We start from the raw sequence: 23273 nt of genomic DNA, 5'->3' as shown, positions 1-23273 counted from the left end.
GAGGGACTTCTTAAAAATACCAGGCAGCAAGTCTGGGTATTTCCATAGCTCAGCTGAGTAGGTAAAATACCCAACTTGTTTCTCATGTGTCATTTTTTCCTTTTCATCGTCAGATAGAGGCTGTGTGAGGTCCCTGAGTCCCTTAACAGCCCCCCCAGGGAGGCAGAGGCCTAAAACTCTAGTGCCTGTAGGAAAGTGGGGAAAGGCCTGGCAGGATGGACAGAGAAGTCAGTAGAAAGGTCAGTCTCGCGTGCAGTCCTGTCTGGAGTGCCTTCTGAGGAGACAGCTTGGGATTTCCAGACAGAAAGTAGAGTTAGGGGGTCAGTGGATGGAAACAGTTGATATATCAAGAGTAGGAGGGCTCTTGCAAAGGCAGGTCAGTAGATATCAAGATGGGGGATGACTTAACAGAATTCTTAGTAAAGCAGGTCAAGGTCAAGGCACAGAGGAAGAGAGGGCTCAGTTCTTGGTAAAAGCTGAGAAACTAAGTGAATATCTAATGACTGCATAAAGTGGTACAAGTCTGGTGGTGTCGAATTCTTAGCTGTCAACAAAAATGAAAAAGGGCTTGAGTATTTTTCACTGTGTGATTTTTGGCATATAACCCTGAAAAGTTGGTAATACTAGTAAACTTCCATTCCCTTTTACTGATGTGAATAAGTTCTCAATATGTGTTTTTCAAAAACCAAAAAAAACAGAGCTAGCATTAATGTTCGGTTCAGTTCAGTCGCTCAGTCATGTCCAACTCTTTGAGACCCCATGGACTGCAGCACACCAGGCCTCCCTGTCCATCACCAACTCCCAGAATTTACTCAGACTCATGCCCATTAACTTGGTGATGCTATCCAACCATCACATCCTCTGTCATCCCCTTTTCTTCCTGCCTTAATTAATGTTAACCGTCCCTTTTCTACATCAGTAAGTAATATATATAGAGAGAGACATGATGCATTTGGGAAAGTAGTGGAATCCATTTCATTTAGAGATGCGTTTTTAGTAAAAGTTTACTTTCCATGCTTAATAATGATTTACCAAAAATGAAACGTTTGTCATTTTGATTCATGTGTATGGTAATAATCATAACTCCATCCAGAAGAAAATGACTTTAATGTAGAAGAGCCTTACTGCTGCAGATACATAGTTTTTTGAAACTTCTATTTATATACGTATTTCTTGTTCAAGAGGGGTATGACAGCTAGTGAGAGGCAGACTGGATATTGGCCCAGATCACCTTAACTCCACAGCCTTCCATTTAACCACCACATTGTATGCCTTTTGTCAGTGAAAGCATAGATTGCACATGGACTTTAAGTGTCCTTTTAATATGTATTTATCTCTTTGGCTGTGTCAGGTCTTAGTTGCATCATGCAGGATCTTTTCTTGTGGCGTGCAGGCTCGGTAGCTGTGGTGTGGGCGCGCCAGAGCTCACGGGCGCAGTTGCTGCAGCCGACATGTGGGCACTCTAGTTTTGGCATGTGTGGGTTTAGTTGCTACACAGCATTTTAGTTCCCCAACCAGGGATGGAACCCACGGCCCCTCTTGCAAGGCGGATTCTTAACCACTGGACCACTGGGGAACTCCTAAGATGCCGTTTTAAACTTCTCCTGCGTCACCTGGCTAACTCCTATATTCCTGACTTGGTGTTTCCACCAGTGGCCCTGTGCTGGCAGCCTGGACTAGGTCAGGCCACCCTGTGCAGGTGCGCTGGCACAGGCTCTCGTCTGCCCTGCTGAGCCGAGAGCACAGCACAGAGGCAGATGCACCCTTTTCTGCCTGTACTGTCCATTGCCCAAGGAGCACCTGGTGCTCAGTAACAACTGGAGGATGAGCCAGGTGATCGAGTGAAAGGATTACACTGTCAAGTATGCGTATTTGTCATCAGCTGTACTGAAGTATTACTTACATCAGTCCGCTTTGTTGTGTTGATTTACCTGTGATAAAATCTACCAAAATGTGCATTCGTGTGTCCACAACCGCAGTCCAGATAATGAACGTTTCCATCACTGCAAGAGTTGCCTCATATCCCTTGTAATCTCTTCTTCCCTCTACTCCCAGCCCTGGAGGTCACCATTCTGCTGTTTTGCCTATTGTTGTTGTTCAGTCACTTAGTCGCGTCCAACTTTCTGTGACCGCTTAAGCCTCAGCATGCCAGGCTTCCCTGTCTTCTGTAATTTTGCCTTTTCTGGAATTTTTGACAAATGGGATTATATCATGTGTAGTCTTTTGTGTCCCTCTTATTTAATTTAGCCTGATGCTTTTATAGCCTTCTGTATTGTTGCATGTGATGGGTTCACATACCTTGATTACTTTTTTGAAATAGCGCAGATAGATGTAAGTAGCCCCGTTGAGGTTGAACCTTGATGTCAGAGAGATCTCATGGTGGCACTGTTTGCCTTTCTCACTTTCGATCTCCCATGGGGCTCCGGGAGCGTTTCAGGTACTGCGCGATGCGTCACGCTGCAGCAGATTGAATGCAGAAGCACCAGAACCCATCTGTCTTCTGCTAAGCTGTTTGTCTTGAAGGAATTTGTAAAAATCTCCTCACTAAAATTTTTTCTTTTGGAAAATTTAATCTTTTTAAAATAACAGATGTTAATTATATTAACTTGTCATGGGTTGTTTATTATTATTGAATGACTTAGTATAATAGATATTTAAATTTTTTCTTTAATGTCTCATAAAACAAATAGTGATAAAAACAAATCATATGAAGGTCTTTTCGGCCCTCAGTTTTTCAATTGTCGAGAGGCCCATAGTCCAAGTTTGAGGATCTCTGGGCTAGTAACCCGTTTTAACAGGGGATCAAGACCAGAGTGAGGAAAGTCTTGGAGCTGGTTGTGGATTAGAGAGGGTTTTGAGACCTGGGCTGATGACCTGGCCTGAGGCTTCCGGAGCAGGGGCCTCCGGAAGGTATGCAGGCAGAAACATGAGAACAGGGAGTCGTGGCCACTGTCCTGTCCTTGGCCCCCTGCCCCCTCCTGGGATCTGGTTTGACAGGTTCCGTGGGAAGGTGCTTCCTCTGTTGGGGAGCCCACGCCCGCTTGCAGGAGGGGAATCAGAGGCCCAGAGGCAGCCTCTGTCCTGAGGGCAAGTTGCAGCCACAGTCTGACATGAGGTTGGGCACTTTCTGAAGATCTGAAGGATCCCAGGGCTCCCATAGGAAACCAGCAGGACTGTTTCTTTGGCTTTCAGGAAACAAATTTTACCCTTCTGGTAGAGTTCTGAGCAAATGGCAAGGCACACGCAGGTGGGAGGCTGCTCTCGTCCTCGGTGATAGTCTTGTTGGGCAGTAGGTGTGGGTCTTGGTGCGTGATTTTTGACGATACTGTTACCAAACTGTAGTGGACTCACTCCTGTGCACTGCTTTTCTCTTGCAGGCGAAAGGGCCTGTGCTTCCGACTGAGGAAGATACTCTTCTTTGTCCTGGGATTGTATGTGGCCATTCCGTTTCTCATCAAACTATGTCCTGGGATACAGGCCAAACTGATTTTCTTGAATTTCGGTAAGTGCTGTGTGTCCATTTTCATTTTCATTTTAGTAAGACTTCATGTTCATAGTGATTTATGTATTTATATTTTTACCACTCAGCTCAGGAAGTAGGGCTTCCCTGGTGGCTCAGCTGGTAAAGAATCCGCCTGCAGTGCTGGAGACCCCAGTTCAATTCCTGATTCGGGCAGATCCCCTGGAGAAGGGACAGGCTACTCACTCCAGTATTCCTGGGCTTCCCTGGTGGCTCAGCTGGTAAAGAATCCACCTGCAATGCTGGAGACCCCAGTTCAATTCCTGATTTGGGACGATCCCCTGGAGAAGGGACAGGCTACTCACTCCAGTATTCCTGGGCTTCCCTGGTGGCTCAGCTGGTAAAGAATCTGCCCACAATGCGAGAGACTTGGGTTCAGTCCCTGGATTGGGAAGATCCCCTGGAGAAGGGAAAGGCTACCCACTCCAGTATGCTGGCCTGGGGAATTCCGTGGACTCTATAGTCCATGGGGTCACAAAGAGTTGGACACAACTGAGCGACATTCACTTTCAGGAAGTAGAGCCTCTCTACTGTCCAGAAGGTTCCCTGTGCGCCTCCCCAGTTAAGGGGTGTTTGTAATGAGGGCATTTCTCTCAGGGCTGACATTTGTGTGCATAGATGATGGCTGCATGGCTGGGGGTCTTTCTTCACCATCGTGGGTGGAAGTGCTGATGACATGTAGAGTCTTCTGAAGCTGTCACATTGGGGGTGCTCTGTCTGTAGTGCAGTCTAAGAGGTTAGCTGTCCCTGGGAAAGGTGATCACTGAAACTGTAGTGACTGAAAAAATAATCTGGCCTTTTTTCTTTAAAACACACACACACACACCCCTACACCTTTTTTTCTCCCTTTAAAAAACCCTAGCATGCTGCTTTGGTTTCTGTGGAATTGTATGCTGGCTTTAGAGGTGAGGGTTAGAGGTTAGATTATAATCCCCTTCAGTTAGCTTGGACCTGGTGTGTTCCAAAGTTGTTTTTTTGTTTTTGTTTTTCATTCTATATGTTTCCTTTTGGACAAGTGGGAGGAAAAAGGATAGAAGTATCTGGTTTATGAAGTGGAAAGTGTATAGTTGCCGGGAATAATCATTATAAGGAACATCTTTTTACACCCACAAGATGAGGCCAGGAGGGAAGAGATTGCACCTGCAGTGTTGGGGGTCGGCGGATAGAACCTGGTGCTTGGCACACAGCAGTGCTCCATGAGTAATGGCCTTGCCGTTGGGTATAGGGAGTATTTGGGGCAGGTGAAGCAGTCTCTGTTCTTGCGGCTGTGCCAGTTTGCAAAGAGTGGGTTTGGGCTTGTGTGTGTGGGAACCGGAGGCTTGGGAAGCTATGCTGGTGCTCTGAGGCGGCAGGGGAGCTGGTGAAGGGGAGGGAGAGGAGAGGACAGACTGGAGGTATTGAGGTGTCTTGTGTGATGACTGGCCTGGGGCGGCAGGGCGGGGCGGTGGGGGGGGTGGAGGGTGGCCCCTCCCCTTAAGTAACACCAGTGTTGCAGGCCCTGCAGGGCACTGAGACATATGAGTTTGGGGTGTTAAGTCTGCAGTAGACTTGATCACAGAAAAGCAGATGTCACTGCTGAAAAGGAATTTGTGCTCTAGAGAGGAGCAGGATGGGACTTCCCTGGCTGCCTAGGGGTTAAGACACTGCACTTCCAATGTAGGGGCCTGGGTTCCATCCCTGGTCCAGAAACTAAGATCCCACTGCTGCCTGGGGCAGCCAAAAAATCAAGAGGAGCCAGAGGAGGAAGAGGAACAGAGATAGTAAGGTGGATAATAAAATACAATAAATATAAAAGAGGTTTTTATTTGGGTGTCTGAAAGTAAGTGTAAAACACATGTCAGTACACGAAGGTTTGATTTTTCTAACAGAAACACCTGAGTTTTCATCGCTTGTGAGAAGCCCAAACTTGGAAGGAGCTCACAACATACTAAAATCAAAGGAGTTCTGTTTTTCTGACTGTAATGTCCCTTAAGTGTCCAGTCAGCCTTGCATGGAAGACAGTCTGGGTTACATGCGAACATGAGGCCACAGGCTGCAGGTTTCCTGACAGCAGATCTTAGAGTCAGCCCTGCCCAGCTCTCCCACAGAGCAGGCCTCCGGGCACCTCCAGGCACCTTGGGCAGGCATCTTGGCAGCCAGTGGCCGGCTGCCCTCTGGGCTGCTACACTGTGGGTCCCAGCAGCTCTCTCAATTGAGTTGATTTTCTTTAGCTCCATCATTGAGGTCACATTAGATGCAGCTCATGAATTTTGCACTGTTGATTTCCTGATGAAATGGCGGGATGTTCCTGGATTCTTGTGTTCAGGCTCTGGGCACAGAAGAGAAGGGGTTGGCAGGGCCGCTCTGCACCCCCGCAGAGAGGCGCCTGTCCCCAACTGCTTGTTTCCCTCTGCCTGCTGTGTGTGTGGGGGGTAGCTGTCAGGGCCCCTGCCCTCCCCTGTGGAGGTGGGGTCATCTGGGCAGTAACATGGTAGTTTCACCTCACGCTCCTGGAGGGCCTGTGTGTTCTGGAGCACCTTCCTTCTTCACAGGGTGTGAATCATGAGCAGTGAGTTTCTATCTGGACATTGAAGGAAGTGGAACCATCTTTTGAGCCCCGAAACATGATTAAAGTATTAAGTTCATAACAAATCTATCTGAAACTAAATCTATAAATCAGGTAAATAAGCATTAGACAAAGGGATAGCATCTATGATTTAAGGCATTGTTCTCCTTTAAATATATTTTTTTGTAAACAAAAAAATAGATGACTTTCTTAAAAACAAAAAATGAACTGAAAAGCTCTAAATGGCATGAAGAAGAAAAGGAAACTTGCTGAGAGAAAATTGCTGTCACATTGTCGTCTGTTCCCTGTCGGCCTCTGTGTGTGTGTCTGTACACGTAAGTGTAAATAGACATGCTTTTCAATACCCACAATTCAAAAGTCAGCTCCCCCGTCCCCAGCAGTGTCAGGGTGATACCAGCCGGTTTTTGAAGTCTTTGCCCTGGAATCCAGAACTGTCTCCTGGCGGGAAGGAGTGTTTCAGTTCCGAGGCTGCTCTTCTCTGCACACCACTCTGGGGGAGATTAGAGTTAATATCTGAATTACCTTGTTGTTAATGCAAGAGCCTGTCCACTACAGCTTCAAGGGATGGCCATCCTTCAGCCTCCTCTCTTTCCATCCCCTTGGCCATTCTGGTGATCCCTGATCCCTTTCCTTATCTCTTCCTTCACTGGGAGCCCAGAGTCCATCAAGGTAGCTGGAGTTTGATAAAACCCAGCTGGGAGGGCCCCTCCCTTGTGGACGCCCCACCTCTTCGCTCTTGCTCTTTACTCAGTGCCTGGGACAGGGAGTAGCCACAGTGTTTATAGTTCTCAGGTGGTTGGATATGTCCTCTGCAGCCCAGGAGTTCTGGCCTCCCACCCTACCAGCATCTAAAGGATGGCCGACTCAGTTGTTTTCTGTTCGTTCATGTATTTACTCACTGTTTACCGAGCATGGCTGTGCAGAGGCCTTTCTTAATCTCCCCCGTGACATTTGTGGTTGCTGATAAATGACAGCATGCTCAGTGGATAAGACAGCTGGGAAAGCAGGGGACTGCAGAGGGCCTGGCTGTGGAAGCTGCCCGGGCCTATGTGCCGGGTCGCTGGCTGTGCACCGACCTCCGTGTGCAGCAGAGCTTGTAACTGACAGCGATGTGGAGCTGGGTCACCCTGCCAGCTCCTGCCCCGCCACCTCGGGCTGCTGGCGTGCTCAGTGCTCTATCCTTGGTGGACACAGGGGTTGGGAGTGTGGGTTCCAGCCAGCATCCTAGACTCACAAGCTGAGGGCTCAGGCCACATGGAGGCTCGCAGGATCGAGCCAAGTTCCGGCCCAGGCAGATCCCAGACCCTCCTCAGGCCAGCCTGGGGCCCTGCACCCCTTGATCCCATTTCCTTCCCTTGCAGCTTTTACTAGTAGTGGGCAGGTGGTTCCTGTGGCCTGGCCACCACTGTCTGGGCTGCCTCACCCCAGCACTGACCAGATACCTCTTGTTAGCCAGCTGGGAGGGACACAGGGGCACCTCTGCACTAATCTGCACCCTTTCCCCCCCCCCTCTTTTTTTTTTCTTGGCTGTGCTGGGCCTTTGTTGCTGCTCAGGCTTTTTCTCTAGTTGTGGCGAGTGGGGTCTGCTCTCTAGTTGTGGTGCGCGGGCTTCTCATTGTGCTGGCTTCTCTTGCTGCAGAGCGCAGGCTCCAGGTACGTGGACTTCAGCAGCTGTGGCTCACAGTCTAAAGAGCACAGACTCAGTAGTTGTGGTGCATGGGCTTAGTTGCTCCATGGCCTGTGGGATCTTCCCAGATCAGGGATGGAGCCCACCTCTCCTCCATTGTCAGGCAGAGTCTTCATCACTGAGCTCCCAGGGAAGCCCCTCCAGGGTTATTTCTAAAACAGAAATGGAAGTGAACTGGAGGATGAGCCTTGTGGAATGAGCCTGTCCTAGAGCAGAATCGAGTATCTTGGTTCTAGATTTTTCAGCCATGGAAGCTTTCAGGATTAACTGCTGATCCTGGGAAGGCATTCTTCACTAGTGGGGAGCCCTTGGAGCTTTGGGGTGGCACTAAACCGCATGGCCACCTTTTCCGGGACAGAACTCGCCAGACCTGGCAGCGGTGCCCTCAGCAGCTCTGTCTCCCCTGTGGCATGGAGTCTCCAGCCTCGGGGGTAGAGCTGATGGGATCTGGGCTCATTGGGCATATTCAGAGTTTTATTCATCAGTCATTTCCCCTCAGTCATACACGGTGCTGCAGCCTTGGCTTGCCCAGCGGGAGCAGTCAGGGTGCGGCAGGAGCGGGCACCTGCATCTGGAAGAGATGCATCCAGGGAGACCTTTCCAGGCCTGCTGGTGCCGTGGACCCTTCACGGCATAACGAACACCACAGATGGGGGGAGCTTAAAACCACAGAAATGGATTCTCTCCCAGTCCTGGAGCTTCGAAATCCCGGGCTCCCTCTTTCCAGCCTCTGGTGGTGGCTGGCGTTCCTTGGCTTGTAGCTGTGCCCGGCCTCCCTCGCAGGACCGCCTTCTCCCCGGGGCTTCACGTTGTCTTCCCGCTGTCTGTCCCTGTGTCCAGATTCCCCCTTTTGATAAGGACACCGGTCGTGTTAGATCAGGTCCACCAAATGACCTTACGTAAGTTTAATTATCTCTGTGAAGACCCTATTTCCAGCTGAGGTCCCCTTCTGATGTGCTGGGGTTAGGACTTGGCTCTCCTTCGAGGGGACCCAATTGGAGAGCATTCAGGGTCCGCCAGGATCAGAACTGGTTTACTGTCCCCACTTCCTATCAAGTAGTCAGGAGAGTGGAGTCTGGTCGCCTGGGTGCGGATCCCAGAGTTACCCCACATGAGTCATGCTTGAGCAAGTGCTGTGGTCGTACCGTCCTGTTTCGGGGACGGTGTTCAGTTTAGGGAACGTGCACCAGCAAGTAAGATGCCGCCTCCTTTGACTGTCAGTTTTCTTTTTAAGTTTTTGAAATGTAGCCTGCTTCTTGGGAAAGAGATGGGTAAAGAAGCTGGAGGTTCAAAAGCAGCCCCAGGGGAAGGAGTGCATAGGTATTCCCATGGCCTCACCAGTCGGCTGTTTCATTTCTTCAGTGAATGTTTTCTGAGCCATGGGGACATGTGAGGGGGAACTGAGAGTTGAAATGCAGGTATGTGGGGATGGAGCATTCAGGGCAGCCAGTGCAGAGGCCCTGGGGCAGGAGTTGGGCTCAGGAGGCGACAGCGTGGCAGGCGGGCATGCTGGGCTCCGGTGCCACGTGGCCATGTAGGTTACGCAAAGACATGACTCCCTTCACCAGAGAAAACCAGAGTTGCGTGACTTCCTTATTGAAGGTGAGACTGGCTGGAAGTCATGGCCACACTGTCCACTGTCCCTACCCCTTCTGAGAATTGCCATTTTATAATGTGAGTAAATCCCATCTCAAGGTTTGAGTTGTTTTGGTTTTGGTTTTCAACTAAATAGAACTTGAAAAATGGTGTTCACCTCAAGGACTAAAAGTGCAGTGGTGTACAAGGGATTCTTGGGCTTCCCTGGTAGCCCAGCTGGTAAAGATTCTGCCTGCAATGCGGGAGACCTGGGTTCAATCCCTGGATTGGGAAGATCCCCTGGAGAAGGGAAAGGCTACCCACTCCAATATACTGGCCTGGAGAATTCCATGGACTGTATAGTCCATGGGATCACAAAGAGTCGGGCAGGACTGAGTGACTTTCACTTTCACTTTTTCATACAAGAATGATATGCTCCACCCACACACCTTTAAACTCCCACTCACAGCCTGGCGTGTGTCTGTTTTCCAGGCCGCACCCGCTGTTGATGCTGATGTAGCCTGTTCACTGATGACCTGGGATCATGTAGCAGCATCATAGTGATCTTACCCTCCTTCCCTGCTCTTCTCACCTACTTGTAACTCACAGAGGTTCCTCCAGATCTGTGGGTATCCGTTGCCTCTGTGTGAAGGCCTGGGGGTTCCCATCGGTGGGTACACCACAGTCCATCAGGCATTGCCCTATTGGCAGGTCCCCTGTAAATTCTGGGCTTAATGAGTAGCTGCCGACTCGTCCCCATAACTTCCCTCCACTCTCCCTGGGCTCTGGGTCCTGTGGATTTCTCCACATCCTGTACCCATGCTTCATCTTGGGGCTCACTGTCTCAGTGGCAGCACTAGAAACCTCAGCATCCCCCTCGCCTGGCCACATCCACATTCTGGTGGTCATCAAGCCCATGGCCGCAGGTCCAGAAAACACATCCTTCTGTCACCTTTCCCATCGTCCCTCCCCCAGCACCCTGGCCCCAGCTTTCAGTTCTCAGCCTTCTTTTCTCCAGCCTCTCTCATAGCCAGGCCAATCCTCAGGGCTCCCAAGGACCTTTTCTTCCCTCCTTTGTATCCTCTCACACCTTGAACAATCTTCAGTGGGTCTCTGCTTGGACCTCACTCTTGCCAAAGGATCTGTAGATATACCTGCCCACACCTGCTCCTGAGGCTGCAGGGCCCAGTGCCCCAGGCATTAGGGTTCGAGAAAGTATTTGAGAGCTTCAGCTCTGCTGTGTACAGGGTGGTCTGTTCAGTTCAGTTCAGTCGCTCAGTCATGTTGGTTTCTTTGTGACCTCATGGACTGCAGCATACCAGACCTCCCTGTCTATCACCAACTCCCGGCGTTTACTCAAACTCATGTCCACTGAGTCAGTGATGCCATCCAACCATCTCATCCTCTTTCATCCCCTTCTCCTCTTGCCTTCAATTTTTCCCCGCATCAGGGTCTTTTCCAATGAGTCAGTTCTTCGCATCAGGTGGCCAAAGTATTGGAATTTCAACTTCAGCATCAGTCCTTCCAATGAATATTCAGGACTGATTTCCTTTAGGATGGACTGGTTGGATCTCCTTGCAGTCCAAGGGACTCTCAAGAGTCTTCTCCAACACCACAGTTCAAAAGCATCAATTTTTCTGCGCTCAACTTTCTTTATAGTCCAACTCTCACATTCATACATGACTACTGGAAAAGCCATAGCTTTGACTATACAGACCTTTGTTGGCAAAGTAACACCCCCCTAATCCTTGTTTCCATCTCTTTGTCCCCCACAGTGCGGGTTCCCTATTTCATTGATTTGAAAAGACCGCAGGATCGAGGTTTGAATCACACCTGTAATTACTACCTCCAGCCAGAGGAAGACGTAACCATTGGAGTCTGGTGAGTGTTGGCCCTAGGACTACAGGGCCAGGCACAGGCAGTGTGGCCTCGAGGCAGCAGGGCCTGTGAGGCGTGGCTCTGAAACTGTTGCTGCTTGTCTATTTTTATCTTTATCTGTTTCCAAAGGAAAAATCTCCTCTAGATTCCATGACAATGGAGCACTAGCACCGACTCTGCTCTCAGGTTTTCAAGCAGCAAAGGGTTTGTAAACCAGATTGCTTTTGTTGCAGGAAGGGGGACCCCTTCCAGGGCCTGAGAGCGGGCTCTTGTCTAACAATCAGAAATGAATTGTCTGAGGAGACTCATGAACTGACAAAGCAAGAGACTTGATTGAAGGGGAACCCGGGAGGACTGCTTTGCCACGTGGCTCACAGCCTCGGGCTTTATGGTGATGGGGTTAGTTTCTTGGTTGTCTCTGACCAATCACTCTGACTGAGAGTCCTTCCTGGGGGCGCACTCATTGCTTAGCCAAGATGGATGCCAGCGTGAAGGGTTCTGGGCGGTGGTTGGACACGTGGTTTAGACCTTTCCCGAACTCTTCTGGTTGGTGGTGGCTTATTAGTTCTGTGTTTCTTACCAGGACCTCCTGTCGTGAAATAACTCACGCAAATGGTTACTATGGTACCTGGCCAGGGTGGGCGGTTTCAGTCAGTGTGCTTCCCCTAGCAGTTTTTGCAGAAAGCCATATTTCCAGGCGGAAAGAAAGCCAGAAAAGAGACTGTATCACAGAATCATGAGCACAGGCTTGAGCCACACCTGTCTTTCAGAGAAGTGAGAGAGTCATTTCCTAGGCAGGTTGATAAGTCCAGGGGTCCCCAAGGAGAGAGGGGTCTGGAATTCTCAAGGAGGAGGAAAGGACAAACTTTTTTCCCTCTACATCCCTTAGGATTAGAGAACAGCAATATATCCTGCTTGAGGACAGTCTCTGGAAAAAGCCTTCTGGCTAATCCTGTTATCTTAAAATGTAAATTATGGGAGTAGGTCTAGTGAGGTCTTTACAAACTCCAGACATTCTTTTGATTCTTTGTAATAACTAATTGGAGAGTATATAACTCCATTGTTAACACTAGCAACGGGGTACTCTTTCTGCCCCCTTCTGATGTCTATGTCAGAAGCTTTCTCTTTTCTTTTTATACTTAATACAACTCTATTGCACAAAAACTCTGAGCGATCAAGCCTCATTTCTGGTCCCGTATTGAATTCCTCTCCTTCGGAGGCCAGGAATCCCGGCTTCTTTTCGTGGTTCAGCAGCAGCCTTTCAGAAGGGCCCATCCAGGTGCTGAAAATGGTTGCCTCTCTTTCACGCACAGCTCTTTCAGGCCTTGACGGTGGTGGTGGCATTTGCTCTTTTCTTAGTATTTACTTTTTTTAGCCATAAATTTAGGTTTGGATCTAAGCTCTGTGACTTCTTGGCTTTTCTTCAGAGTACTATTTAGTACACCCATGGACTAGTGGGTGTTTCCAGTCAGTGGAACCGGAACGGACTGACTTTGCTATGGCGGCGTCTCTTTGTCTCAGGAGTGGCTCCGAGTCGCTCCTTGGACTCAGGAGAACCGTCGTGCCGGGAGGAGCTTCTGAGGGAAGCACTCTGCACCACTCCCCTGTGCAAGGCCAGGGCGTCCTGGCTGAAGACCCAGAGATAAGAAGGAGGCTCTGATTCTGAGTGGCTGCAGCAGGGACTGTCTGTGGTCATTTCTGGTGTGATTCAGTGGAGCATTCAGGGCCAGTGTGTGCATGTGGGCTGCTCTGTATGTCCGTCTTCAGTCAAGCTTGCGCATCTTGTTCAGAGCTGTCTGGGGGACTTGGCAGCTCTCCTGACGGTTACTAGGATCTGTGCTTTGAAGACGTGGGTTCAGCCAGGCTTCTTCCTCAAGCAGAGCAGTCATGTGACAGGATGGGTATCTGGGCAGTTACCCATGAAGGTCGTGTTGGTGATGACCATGTGGGTCTCTAGGAACAACAACCACTGTGTGCAGGTGAGCGCCTCTGCCCACCCACGTCTACACCCAGCGCCATGCTGCTGGCAGCATGGGCCCTGGGGCTGCAGCCGCTCCGCTCACCAACTGCCCTCCTGGTGCCTCGCCAGGTCTTCCCACCGCCAAGGAGCAGAGGGGAACAGCTCCTTCTCTGCCTAGCAGGGGCGGAGCCCAGGGACGGAGAGCTGTAGGCTGGCTCCTGGAGGCATATCAGCTCCCAGCATCTGCCAAGGGCACCTTTCTGTCTCACAGGTTTGTAACTATGGGAGAGTGGTAATTGCAGTGATCAGAACCACCCAAAATGCGATCCTGTGAAATGGTCAGAGACACACATCAGAAACGAGATGCTGGCACTCAGACCTGAAGAAGAAGAAATCAGCCATGCACTGTTTTTAAGGCTTCCCACAAATGAATACATTTACAGAAAAAAACTGTGTTATATCAGACCCTCCCCAGTGATGAACAGTGACTTTGATGTGTCCTGAGTTAAGGGTAACCAGAGCACCTCTATGAAGGAAAGTTTGGGTCTATGTAGCATGCCTGCATGCCTGGCCAGGTGTGCAAGAATCTGGGCTGCCTGCAGGGGCCTGTGACGCTTCCTGCAGAGGAGAGTCTAATGCCAAGATGGCTTGTGGACAGGTTCTGTGTTAGAAATGGTGCTTTAAGGACAGCCAGGCTTCCAGTCAGCCTGTAAAGACCAGTGTTAACTGAATTAGCACATATGACAGACGGTACTGTCCTGTGACTCATGGGTGCAGTTTCATGTAGCTTATAAACAAGGGCGAGTGTGAGGGGATGTGGGGCAGCCTCAGTGCCCATGCCGTGCCCTGACCCAGCTGGAAGGGGTCTTAACCTCACACGGCTTCCCCTTGCTATGGACGGAGTCACTGCTGCCGGGGCAAGCTACTGGGGCCAAGGAGGGGCCCTTCTGCGAGTCAGAAAATGTCCTCAGCTGCCAGACACTGCCCTCACAGCATGGGGTCTGCCGCCTCCTGCTCTCTGCTCAGTTGTTCCGAGCCACGGGCAGCCTGCCTGCGGTTGTGTCACCTGCCACTCCCCTCTGCTGCTGCTTCCAGGCACACGGTCCCTGCTGTCTGGTGGAAGAATGCCCAGGGGAAGGACCAGATGTGGTACGAGGATGCCCTGTCTTCCAGCCACCCGATCATCCTGTACCTGCATGGGAACGCGGGCACCAGGTGAGCAGGGACCCGCCACAGGGAGAGAGGGCACACCTGGGCACAGGTGACTCGAGAGCTCGGGGAAAGCCAGGGCTTGTCTGGGCTTTGGGAGAGGTGGTTGTGAACCCTTGTTCCCACAGGCCCAGAGCAAGGCAGGGCTGCATGCCAGATGGGCCGGGCCTGTTTGCTTGGGAACCGCCGACTAAGTGGAAGTTGGCAGCTGTGTTCAGAAAGCCCTGGTCAGAAGCTCGTGCCTGGGTTGAGAATGGAGGTGGCTGTGTCCGCCTGAGCAACCCAGAGCCTCAGTCAGGGTGTGTCGCTCTTCTTGGGTTAGGGACCCAGGCTCCTCAGCAGACAGGAAGCACGGCCCCTTGGTGGAGGCTTTGAGACCCTCCAAGGCCACGGTGTGCCCGGGAAGCTGACCCTGCGCATCCAGTATCTGCCATCCTGGGGTGAGGACACTTTCTCACCGGCAGGCGTGCCCTGCTGGAAGGGGAGGCACACTTCCTGGAGGCACACGAAGAGACCCCAGCCAAGCAGTCAGGGACAAGTTTGTCCGGGGGGCCGCCCTGCCATGCGGTCAGGCCAGGTACCTTCTGCCCTGAGCCGGCAGTGCCAGCACATCCCACTGGGCCATCGAGGAAGCATGTCCCCGTGTAGTCGTCCTCCACAGTCATCCTGGGAGCTTTTCAAGGGCAGGTTCAGTGGACATCTTTCAGACTTGCAGGTTTGGATCCCATTGTTTAAAGAGGGCTCCTTCCAGCCCTCACAGTGGCCTTATTGAGAGGAATCTGCACGAGAGCCGGCGGGCTCCATGGGGCTGGGCTGGGGCCTGTCCGTTCACAGGCAGAGCTGGCAAAGGGACAGAGTAGGCTACAGGGGGGGTCTGGGCAGACGGGCTGCACAGAGGGTCAGCAGGATGTTTGGGACGTGGCCCCCAGGATGCCCTGAGCCCAGAGAGCAGAGTGCTGAGCTGCTGACTCAGCACACACTTGGCAGCCTGCTTCCCCGTTGTCCGGGACAAGCTGCGGCGGGTTTCTCTTCCACTTTACAAAGAGCAAATGACTACAAACAGCTCCTGTAGCCTCTTTCTATAAATGAGGGAAGTTGGGCATTCTTTGTGAGCAGTGCCAGTCACGTGGTAAAGAAGACAAAGTCTGTCTGTAGATGCAGGATGGAAGGCATCTTGTGACTCTGAAGGTTTGCTGTCCCCTGCCCCCATGTCCCCAGGGACAGCACAGCGTGCAGTTCTTGGTGGCCACCCGTCCAGGCAGGATGGCAGCAGCCGTGTCTCCCTGAGGCCTGGACCCCAAGGATGCCCTGAGAGCCTGTTATGCTCCGAATCCCTCTTCCTGCTCAGGGTAGGGTACTGGAGATCTTACAAAAGAACCGTGACAAAGTCTTGCAAAGATAACTGAAAACATCTTGCATTATTTCTCTCCAGTCTTGAAACTCAGCCCTTTGATGTTTGTTTCTGGGTTATTTTGGCTTTCTTCCTCCATCTTTTTCTCGCCCCCCCTAAGGACACTTTCTCTCTTGACACACACACCCAAAATGGCCCAAATGCTCGTTATGAGGAAGGGAGAGAGCGGAGAAGTCTGTCGAGGGAGAGCCTGCTCACTGACGCGCTTCCCACTCATCAGGGAGCCCTGTCCTCCTCGGGGTGTCTGCAGGGAACAGCCAGACAGCATCTGGGCAGGAAGTGGGAGGCAGAGGCAGACAGGCCTTGCCAGAGAGGGGTGGGCATGAGGCGGCCAGTGAGGGCCTGGGAGGCTCTCTGTGGCTGTTGGATCCCGATGGCGTGCCTCTGACCCAGCGTCTGCCCACGGGCACACGTGTGTGGAAGGACAGCACGGGGGGAGGCACAGCAGCGGACTGTCAGGAGCAGGTGGGGAAGAGCCAGATGACCAGGTGGTGGGGGTGTGAGCAGCCAAGGAGGAGCGCCCTGAGGGTCGGCGGTGGCTCTGTGGGTGAGGAGGTTGGGGCAGGAGGTGCCTGTGGCCCATCCCCGTGGTGTACATGCCAGCGAGGACGGGCGTCCCTTCTGTTCCCCTGTGGTCCTGGACACTGGGGAGTCGAGAGGCCTTTGTGTTTCCTAGGTTCTGCCACCTAGTCAAACCAGAGGTGAGGTAATAATTAAGAAACATCCCCACAGTGCTCAGATGGTCCCTTGCCTGGCACCACACTGTGGAGGCGAGCTGGGAGCCATGTAGGCGCCCCGAGGAGGAGGCGACCTGTCCATCACCCTCCCACGTGGATTTGGGGACCAGGCTCTAAGTGCCTGGATGCTGCAGTGTTCATCCTGAGCCTCTTTCTGAGAAGATGCACTAACAGCTGTTCTTGTTTCCTTTCCCTGATGATCTAGAGGTGGCGACCATCGGGTGGAGCTTTACAAGGTAGGTGAGGTCGGCTCACGGAGTCCGATGGCGAGCAGTGCCCATCCTCACTGTGTGGGCAGAGAGAGCGCAGCTCGCCTACTGCCTCTGGCTGTTCTTTCCAGGAGTCATGAACAGAACAGAGTTCCCCCTAATAATCTGAGTTAGTCGTGGTCAGTCTTTTTCATCTTGCCTTTTACGGACATCTCCTCATGGAGTGTTTCCCATTTTGCTGCCTCGGGATAGTTTCCAAGATCAGGATGAATGGACTTTGTGGCTTGTATGCCAGAAATTAACAAGTTAGCTTAAAGTGATTTGCAATTGTTTGTAAAGTTACTTACTCACATAGGGAATGACGGGAGAACACTATGGGCCGAGAGCTACACTGTCCTCTGGGCTGTGGCTCGGGAGTTCTGCCAGCACTGGGGTTTCTTGTGTCTACCAGGCACAGGGCACCATTGGCGCAGGTTCCCAGCCAACGTGGTGGGAGCAGGTGTCTGGGTGCAGGGCCCCAGGGGGCGCGCAAACCCTCCCCGCCACGTGGCTGTCGTCAGAGGGTGTGTGGGTCTTTGAGCTGACACATGCTGCGATGCAGCGTCTGCGGCCACCACGCCTGTCGCCCTCCTCTCGGGTGGATCTGTGTTTGGGAACAGGGCCAGAGGGACAAGACAGACGTGGGCACTGCTGTCTGTCCAACACCCCGTGGACGGCTCTGGGCTGTTGGAGGGCTGGTTCCCTGGAGCGACTTGGATCCGGGCGTGCGTGGGGTGGTGACTGAACAGCTGTGGCTCCAGAGGGTGCAGGTCCTGTGGGGGCTGGGAGTCCCCGGGCGAGCTCTCTTCTTGGGGACGGGACTGGTGCCTGTGGCAGGTTCCTTGTGGTTCTGAGCATACCCAGCCAGGGCTTGAGTGGGACTGTGAATAGTGACATCATGCAAGCAGTCACCTAATCCTGAGAGACTTTTTTCTTTTAAATGAGAAAAATTCAACAGGAGCTTAAATCTGAACAGTGCTGGGTTGCATTAACGGTCACCAGGTGGGGAGTCCACACTGCAGGGCCCTTCCTCCTGGATCTCTGGGTGGTCAGAACCCCTGGCAACCCCTGGACAGCCGTCCGCCAGCAAGCCCCTCAGAGGCCAGGGGTGCCGCTCGGGCCGGCCTCCGCCTTCCTGAGTGTCCCCCAGTGGCTGACGTCTGGGCTTGGGAGGTCCTGCCAGTATGGGGTGGTGAGGTGACGGCCTTCACTCAGCTCCCTCGAGCGAGGTCTGGTGGGCTAGTCAGAGCCACATTGTTCAGCTTTTGTTTTTCACTTCCAGGTGCTGAGTTCCCTCGGCTACCACGTGGTCACCTTTGACTATAGAGGTGAGGGTTCCTTGCTCACCCCGCCTCTTTGAGGTTGGTGTGGGGTGGCCAGGCGTCACTCTGAAAGGCTGGTGACTCTGCTGTGACCTGTGGTCCTTGTGAGATTGTCAGTGTGTGGAGGTAGCGGAAGGCCTGGGTTCTTGGCAGTGTGTCCTGCGTGCGTTCTCCCCCAGATGGGAGGCACGGGCGCCTGGAACCCCGGCACACACCCTCTGCCAGCCCCTTTCACGTGTCAAAGGTGCCATCTCCTCTTCGTGGGACTCAGACTTTCCCCACAGCTGGGTATTGGGTCAGTTTCATGCTCAGCAGAGCTTGTCTTGTTGAAGTTACGGAGACAGGAAAGAGGGACTCTTCTCGTCCCTCCGTGTTTCTCCTTGCCTCCCGCAGTTTGCTTCGTGAGGAAGATGCTTTGTGTCAGCGGGGAGCAGAGTGGCGGCGATGTGTGCCTCAGACAGTCCTCGCCTGGACAGGACACAGGGCTGAGGCCTCTCGTGCAGCTCACCCTGGCTGGGGGGAAGTGGGGCTTCGCGCGCACAGAACCGGCAGCTGTCGGCATCGGCTGGGTGTGCACGTTGGGAGAGTCTCCTCTTGGTGCTGCCGTGGCTGCCACAAATGTGATGCCCCAAGACAGCACGGATGGACTGTCCTGAAGCCTTTAGCCACTGGCATGAGTCAAGGTGTGGACATGATGGAGGCTCCAGGAGAGTCAGGTTCCTGGCCTCTTGCAGCTTCTCCAGGCCATGCTGGTTCCTTGCCTGTGGCCCCTTGAGTCTGCTTTACTCTGGCCCTGACTCTGTCCCGTCTGCTCATAAAGACCCGGGATTGCCTGGGGCTCATGCTGACCAGGACACTGTCCTGTCTCGGGGTCCCCTGCTTGGCAGCCTCTTTCCTGCTGCACCCTTCACTGCCCTTGCTGTGTGAGGTTCCAGAGGCACGGGTTTCCAGGTGTGGATGTGCACGTCTTTGAGGGCCATTATTCCACCGGCCTAGGGTGCGGGTTGGTTCTTTTGTGAAAGAGTGTTCCGTTAGGAGGAAGGTACTGGGTTGAAGAAACTCCGAAAGGAGGCTCATCCTTCCCTCCTGCCCCTGCTGCTGGAACCTCAGGGCAGTGAGGGGGCAGCCCTCTGCCTTATTCACCTTCCTGTGCTTCTAACAGAAATAAGATTCCACCTAACACTTCCTCTTTTCAGTTCCTGTTGAGTCTCTTCCTTTCTAAGCTGTACAGGAGACCAGAGTTCTGCCCGTGGCTCCTCGTCCCCGTCTCTCTCTCCCGTTGCTGTCTCCCCCGTCTCCGTCCCTCTTGTGTTTCTCCCTGTCTCTGGCCCTGCCCCGCTGGTGCCCTGAGCCCTGGCTGTTTCCGCTCGTCTGGGCCTGGGGCGCCCCGGGGAGGTGGCCTGGGGCACCCCTGCCTCTAGGCTTTGCTTATGTTGCAGGACTTGCTCTCTATGAGCCTTGTGGTATTTTCAGGTCATTTGATGATGACTCACTGCTGAGCTGCTGGAAATGACAGTCACATTTGACTTTTCCAGAGTCTGGAGGGAAGGACCCATGGGAGGTCAGAGTTTAGGTGGCTTTCCTCTGTAATGCAAACAGGATTTGCTAGGAGCCCCTTCCTTTGTGGGTCAGCGTTGCCTTGAGCCTGGAATCTGCCCATCCTGAAGCCTCTTCACAGCTGGGTCACAGCTGGGCCATGGAGCCGGGGCTGGGCCAGACTATCAGTGGCTGAGCCTGGCCAAGCCCCAGGTGTCAGTGCCAGGGATCTGCGGGTCTGACCACCCTGTCTGCTTCTGCTCGTTGAGACTCCGGTGAGGGTGGTGGTTGGGTTCAGAGATTGTGACAGCTGCGGAGATGGGAGAAACGAGCTGGCCTGGCCGAGACTTGAGGCCCCAAATGGCCTGGGCCTTCTGCTGAGACGAGGGTGGAGGGGTGTTTGCCCCTTGCAGTCCTGTGATGTCCTCTTTGATGCTGCTTTCACAGGTTGGGGTGACTCAGTAGGAACGCCGTCGGAGCGGGGCATGACGTATGATGCACTCCATGTTTTTGACTGGATCAAAGTGCGAAGTGGAGACAACCCCGTGTATATTTGGGGGCATTCTCTCGGCACTGGGTGAGAGTTCCCAGCGTGGTGTTTGCGGGAGCAGGTCTTCACGGGTGACTGTCCAGCCCAGGCTGCCTGAGGGGCCCCCAGTGTCCTGGAGCCTCCATTACTGCCCTGGTGGGGGCTGGGGATGAAGCCCCACAGTGCAGGGCACTTGGGCTCCCCAGGCCTGGCTGAGCGTGGCTGTGCTATGCAGCGCATCCAGGAGCACAGGCCTTTTGGCTCACATGTGGTGTCATTACTTAAAAACTTGAGGAGGCAGCAGTTGGGGTTCCCTTGTTCCATCTGCTGAAAGAGGAAGTGCTCTGATGTTCCATGTGGCCGGTGTAAAGGCACCCCAGACCTTCAGCACCTCCATTTTCCTGCTGCCTTTCCTTTGGACACATTGGCTGCAGGCTGGGCAGTGTCTGGGACTGGCCCTCCTGGGTGGGAGTGAGCCCTGGCCAGAGGGGAGCAGGCCATCTCATGCTGGGTATCTGCCTGGACCTGCCCAGCTTGGTCCTGGCAAGGCAGGAGGCCTAGGCTGGGCAGAGTCCAGGTGCTGCCCCCTTCAGGGGCCCCCTCGCCACCGCCCTGGGCCCTGCGGTGCTCTGGGCCCCTCCCATCTGTGTCTGTAGGACCAGGTGTGAGCTAGGGCATTGCTGTGCAGCCCACAGGGGCCATTCCAGGTGAGGCGCAGCACGTTCCTTGGGGCCGTGGAGATGCCCTCACAGGGTCTATGTTGGAGGGGCTGGCTGCTGGATCCCGGCCCACTCCCACTCAAAACCCCACCCGTCACCGCGACAGACCTAGCTTCCCCAGGAACAGTCTCGTCTGCAACAGTTTTTGTCATGATCCAACTGAACTTTTCCCTCTTTCCAGAGTGGCCACAAACCTGGTGCGGCGCCTCTGTGAGCGAGGTAGGCGCTTGCGTGGACTCCCACGCAGGAGGGCCCTTCGGGTACCGGCTATGCTCCAGACCCTGCCAGTTTCTTGTGAAGTGGGTGGTGGCGGATGAGCGGGGTGGTGAGATGAGAGCTAGGCATTGAAATGGGGGCCTGAGCAGACCCCCTAGGGCCCAACCCCGTTCCCCAGATTCTCTGGCAACTGGCGGCGCCTTGACAGGGGCTGGGCTCCAAACAGGCAGCCTCAGCAGACATGGTTCTCAGGGTCCTCTTGAGAATACTTCCCTCACGTAACCCCAGGGGAGGACCTGAGGGGCAGGGCCAGCCAGGTGGGCACCTGGGGTCCATGGTCCTGTCGAGGGGGTGGTGGTGTGAGGAGTGTCCCACTGGGGCTTCTTGCTCACCTCCCAGTTCCCTGTTGGTCTTATTTATCTAGAGACTCCTCCAGATGCCCTCATCTTGGAATCTCCATTCACTAATATCCGTGAAGAAGCCAAGAGCCATCCGTTCTCAGTGGCAAGTACAGAGCTTATTAAAGACGGACTTATGTATATAATGGAAATAATAGCTATAACATATGAAAATGACTGAGTAAATATGCATATAAGTAAATAAAAATGTCATAAAAGTTATTTAAGTATTCTAATGAATATAGATGTTGTTGAAAGTTAATTCTCATTTAATTCTGGGCACTGGCCTGAATGCAGAGCCACTCAGGATATTTATAGCTTCGTGCCAGGTAGAAGGGTGTGGTCACAGTCAGGTTGTCTGAGGGCAGCTAGACCCACAGGAGGCCTTGCCTCATGGCACAGGTTGCCCACCTGGCATTGCTGCCCCTGGGGCCCAGTGCGGGCTGGGAGTGGAGCTGGTGGGCGCCCCAGGGAATCCTTGGTGGGAACCCTGTGCTGTTGGGTCCTCACTGGCTGGCCTCAAGGCCTGAGACCCTCCGTTTACAGGCTGGGCCCAGAGGGGGGCCCTCTGTGTCCTGCTGCTTCCTCCTCCTCCTCTCACTGCTTCTGTGTGTCCAGGGGTGCTGTGTCAGCCCGCCTGACCTCATGCTGCATGCTACAGACAGAAGAATCCTTTGTTGGGTGTTCTTTGATATTGCTCTTCTCCCAAATCACATGGTCCTCCGTTTTCTTGGGGGTTGTGGCCTGTTCTGTATGGGAAGCCTGGTCTCTGAGTCTTGGGTGTGGGAGTCCTGTTTGTGGGCAATCCCCCGCAGCCAGTCTGGGGCCTCTTGAAAGGGAGTCTGAGGGTGGTGGGAGGGATAACAGGACCCCTGCCCCTCCGCCCACCAGCTCTGGGGCCACCAGTCAGCCTGACTGGAAGCAGGGCTGAGCCTGGCCCTACAGGGGTATAATTCCGCCCATCCCTTCAGCTCTGGGGCCACCTGATTGGAAGCAGGGGTGACCCTGGCTACCACTCATCTTCCCCAACTCTGGCCCCACGAGTCAGCCTGATTGGAAGCAGGGCTGACCCTGGCCCTACAGGGGTATAGTTCTGCCCATCCCCCCAGCTCTGGGGCCACCAGTCAGCCTGATTGGAAGCAGAGGTGACCCCGGCCCCTATGGGGGTATATTACTGCCCCTCCCCCCCAGCTCTGGGGCCACCTCATTGGAAGCAGGGGTGACCCTGGCTACCACCCATCCCCCCCAACTCTGGGCCCACCAGTCAGCCTGACTGGAAGCAGGGGTGACCCCCCCCACGGGGGTGTAGTGATTGATTCTCTCCTTGTTGTCCATGTGTTGCCTCCAGATCTATCGATACTTCCCTGGGTTTGACTGGTTCTTCCTTGATCCCATCACAAGCAGTGGAATTCAGTTTGCAAATGATGAAAAGTGAGTACTGTGGGAGAGAATTTAGAAGAACCCCAACAACCCTCAGAATAAGCGTCTTGCGTCATGGTAACCAAGGAGGGTGGGGTTCTGGACATGTAGGGGTCTTTTCTAAGCAACATATCTCTATAACGGGAACATCAGGTAGAGAAAGGGAAGAAGGAAGGTGGAAAGACTGTAGAGGTAAAGAAATAGGAAAGCAGCGTACCTTTTGGTCCATAGAACTGTTTTACTTGAAAATTATTTGTCAAAACCAGAACTCTTCAACAGGTGTTAAAGCAGCAAGAGTAACTGTTGTTCAAAAAATGACTTTGCCTTAGCCATTTGATTTGTG

At 53.1% G+C, this 23273-nt stretch overlaps 1 protein-coding gene across 1 annotated transcript in view; it reads left to right on the top strand.

Annotated features, from left to right (window-relative positions):
• ABHD12 (abhydrolase domain containing 12, lysophospholipase) overlaps positions 1-23273 on the top strand; it is a 52944-nt gene that overhangs the window by 25855 nt on the left and 3816 nt on the right. The window contains exons 2-10 of the mRNA XM_068987446.1: positions 3378-3502; positions 11124-11229; positions 14282-14401; positions 16749-16779; positions 18074-18119; positions 20097-20226; positions 21079-21116; positions 21538-21617; positions 22860-22942. Of these exons, the coding sequence (XP_068843547.1) occupies positions 3378-3502; positions 11124-11229; positions 14282-14401; positions 16749-16779; positions 18074-18119; positions 20097-20226; positions 21079-21116; positions 21538-21617; positions 22860-22942 (759 nt within the window). The remainder of the gene's footprint in view (positions 1-3377; positions 3503-11123; positions 11230-14281; positions 14402-16748; positions 16780-18073; positions 18120-20096; positions 20227-21078; positions 21117-21537; positions 21618-22859; positions 22943-23273) is intronic.

Source organism: Capricornis sumatraensis, chromosome 15 (assembly GCF_032405125.1).
Source record: "Capricornis sumatraensis isolate serow.1 chromosome 15, serow.2, whole genome shotgun sequence".
Classification (NCBI taxonomy): Eukaryota; Metazoa; Chordata; class Mammalia; order Artiodactyla; family Bovidae; genus Capricornis; species Capricornis sumatraensis.
The sequence above is the reverse complement of the archived record's forward strand: the minus strand, read 5'-3'. Positions and strand labels throughout refer to the sequence as shown.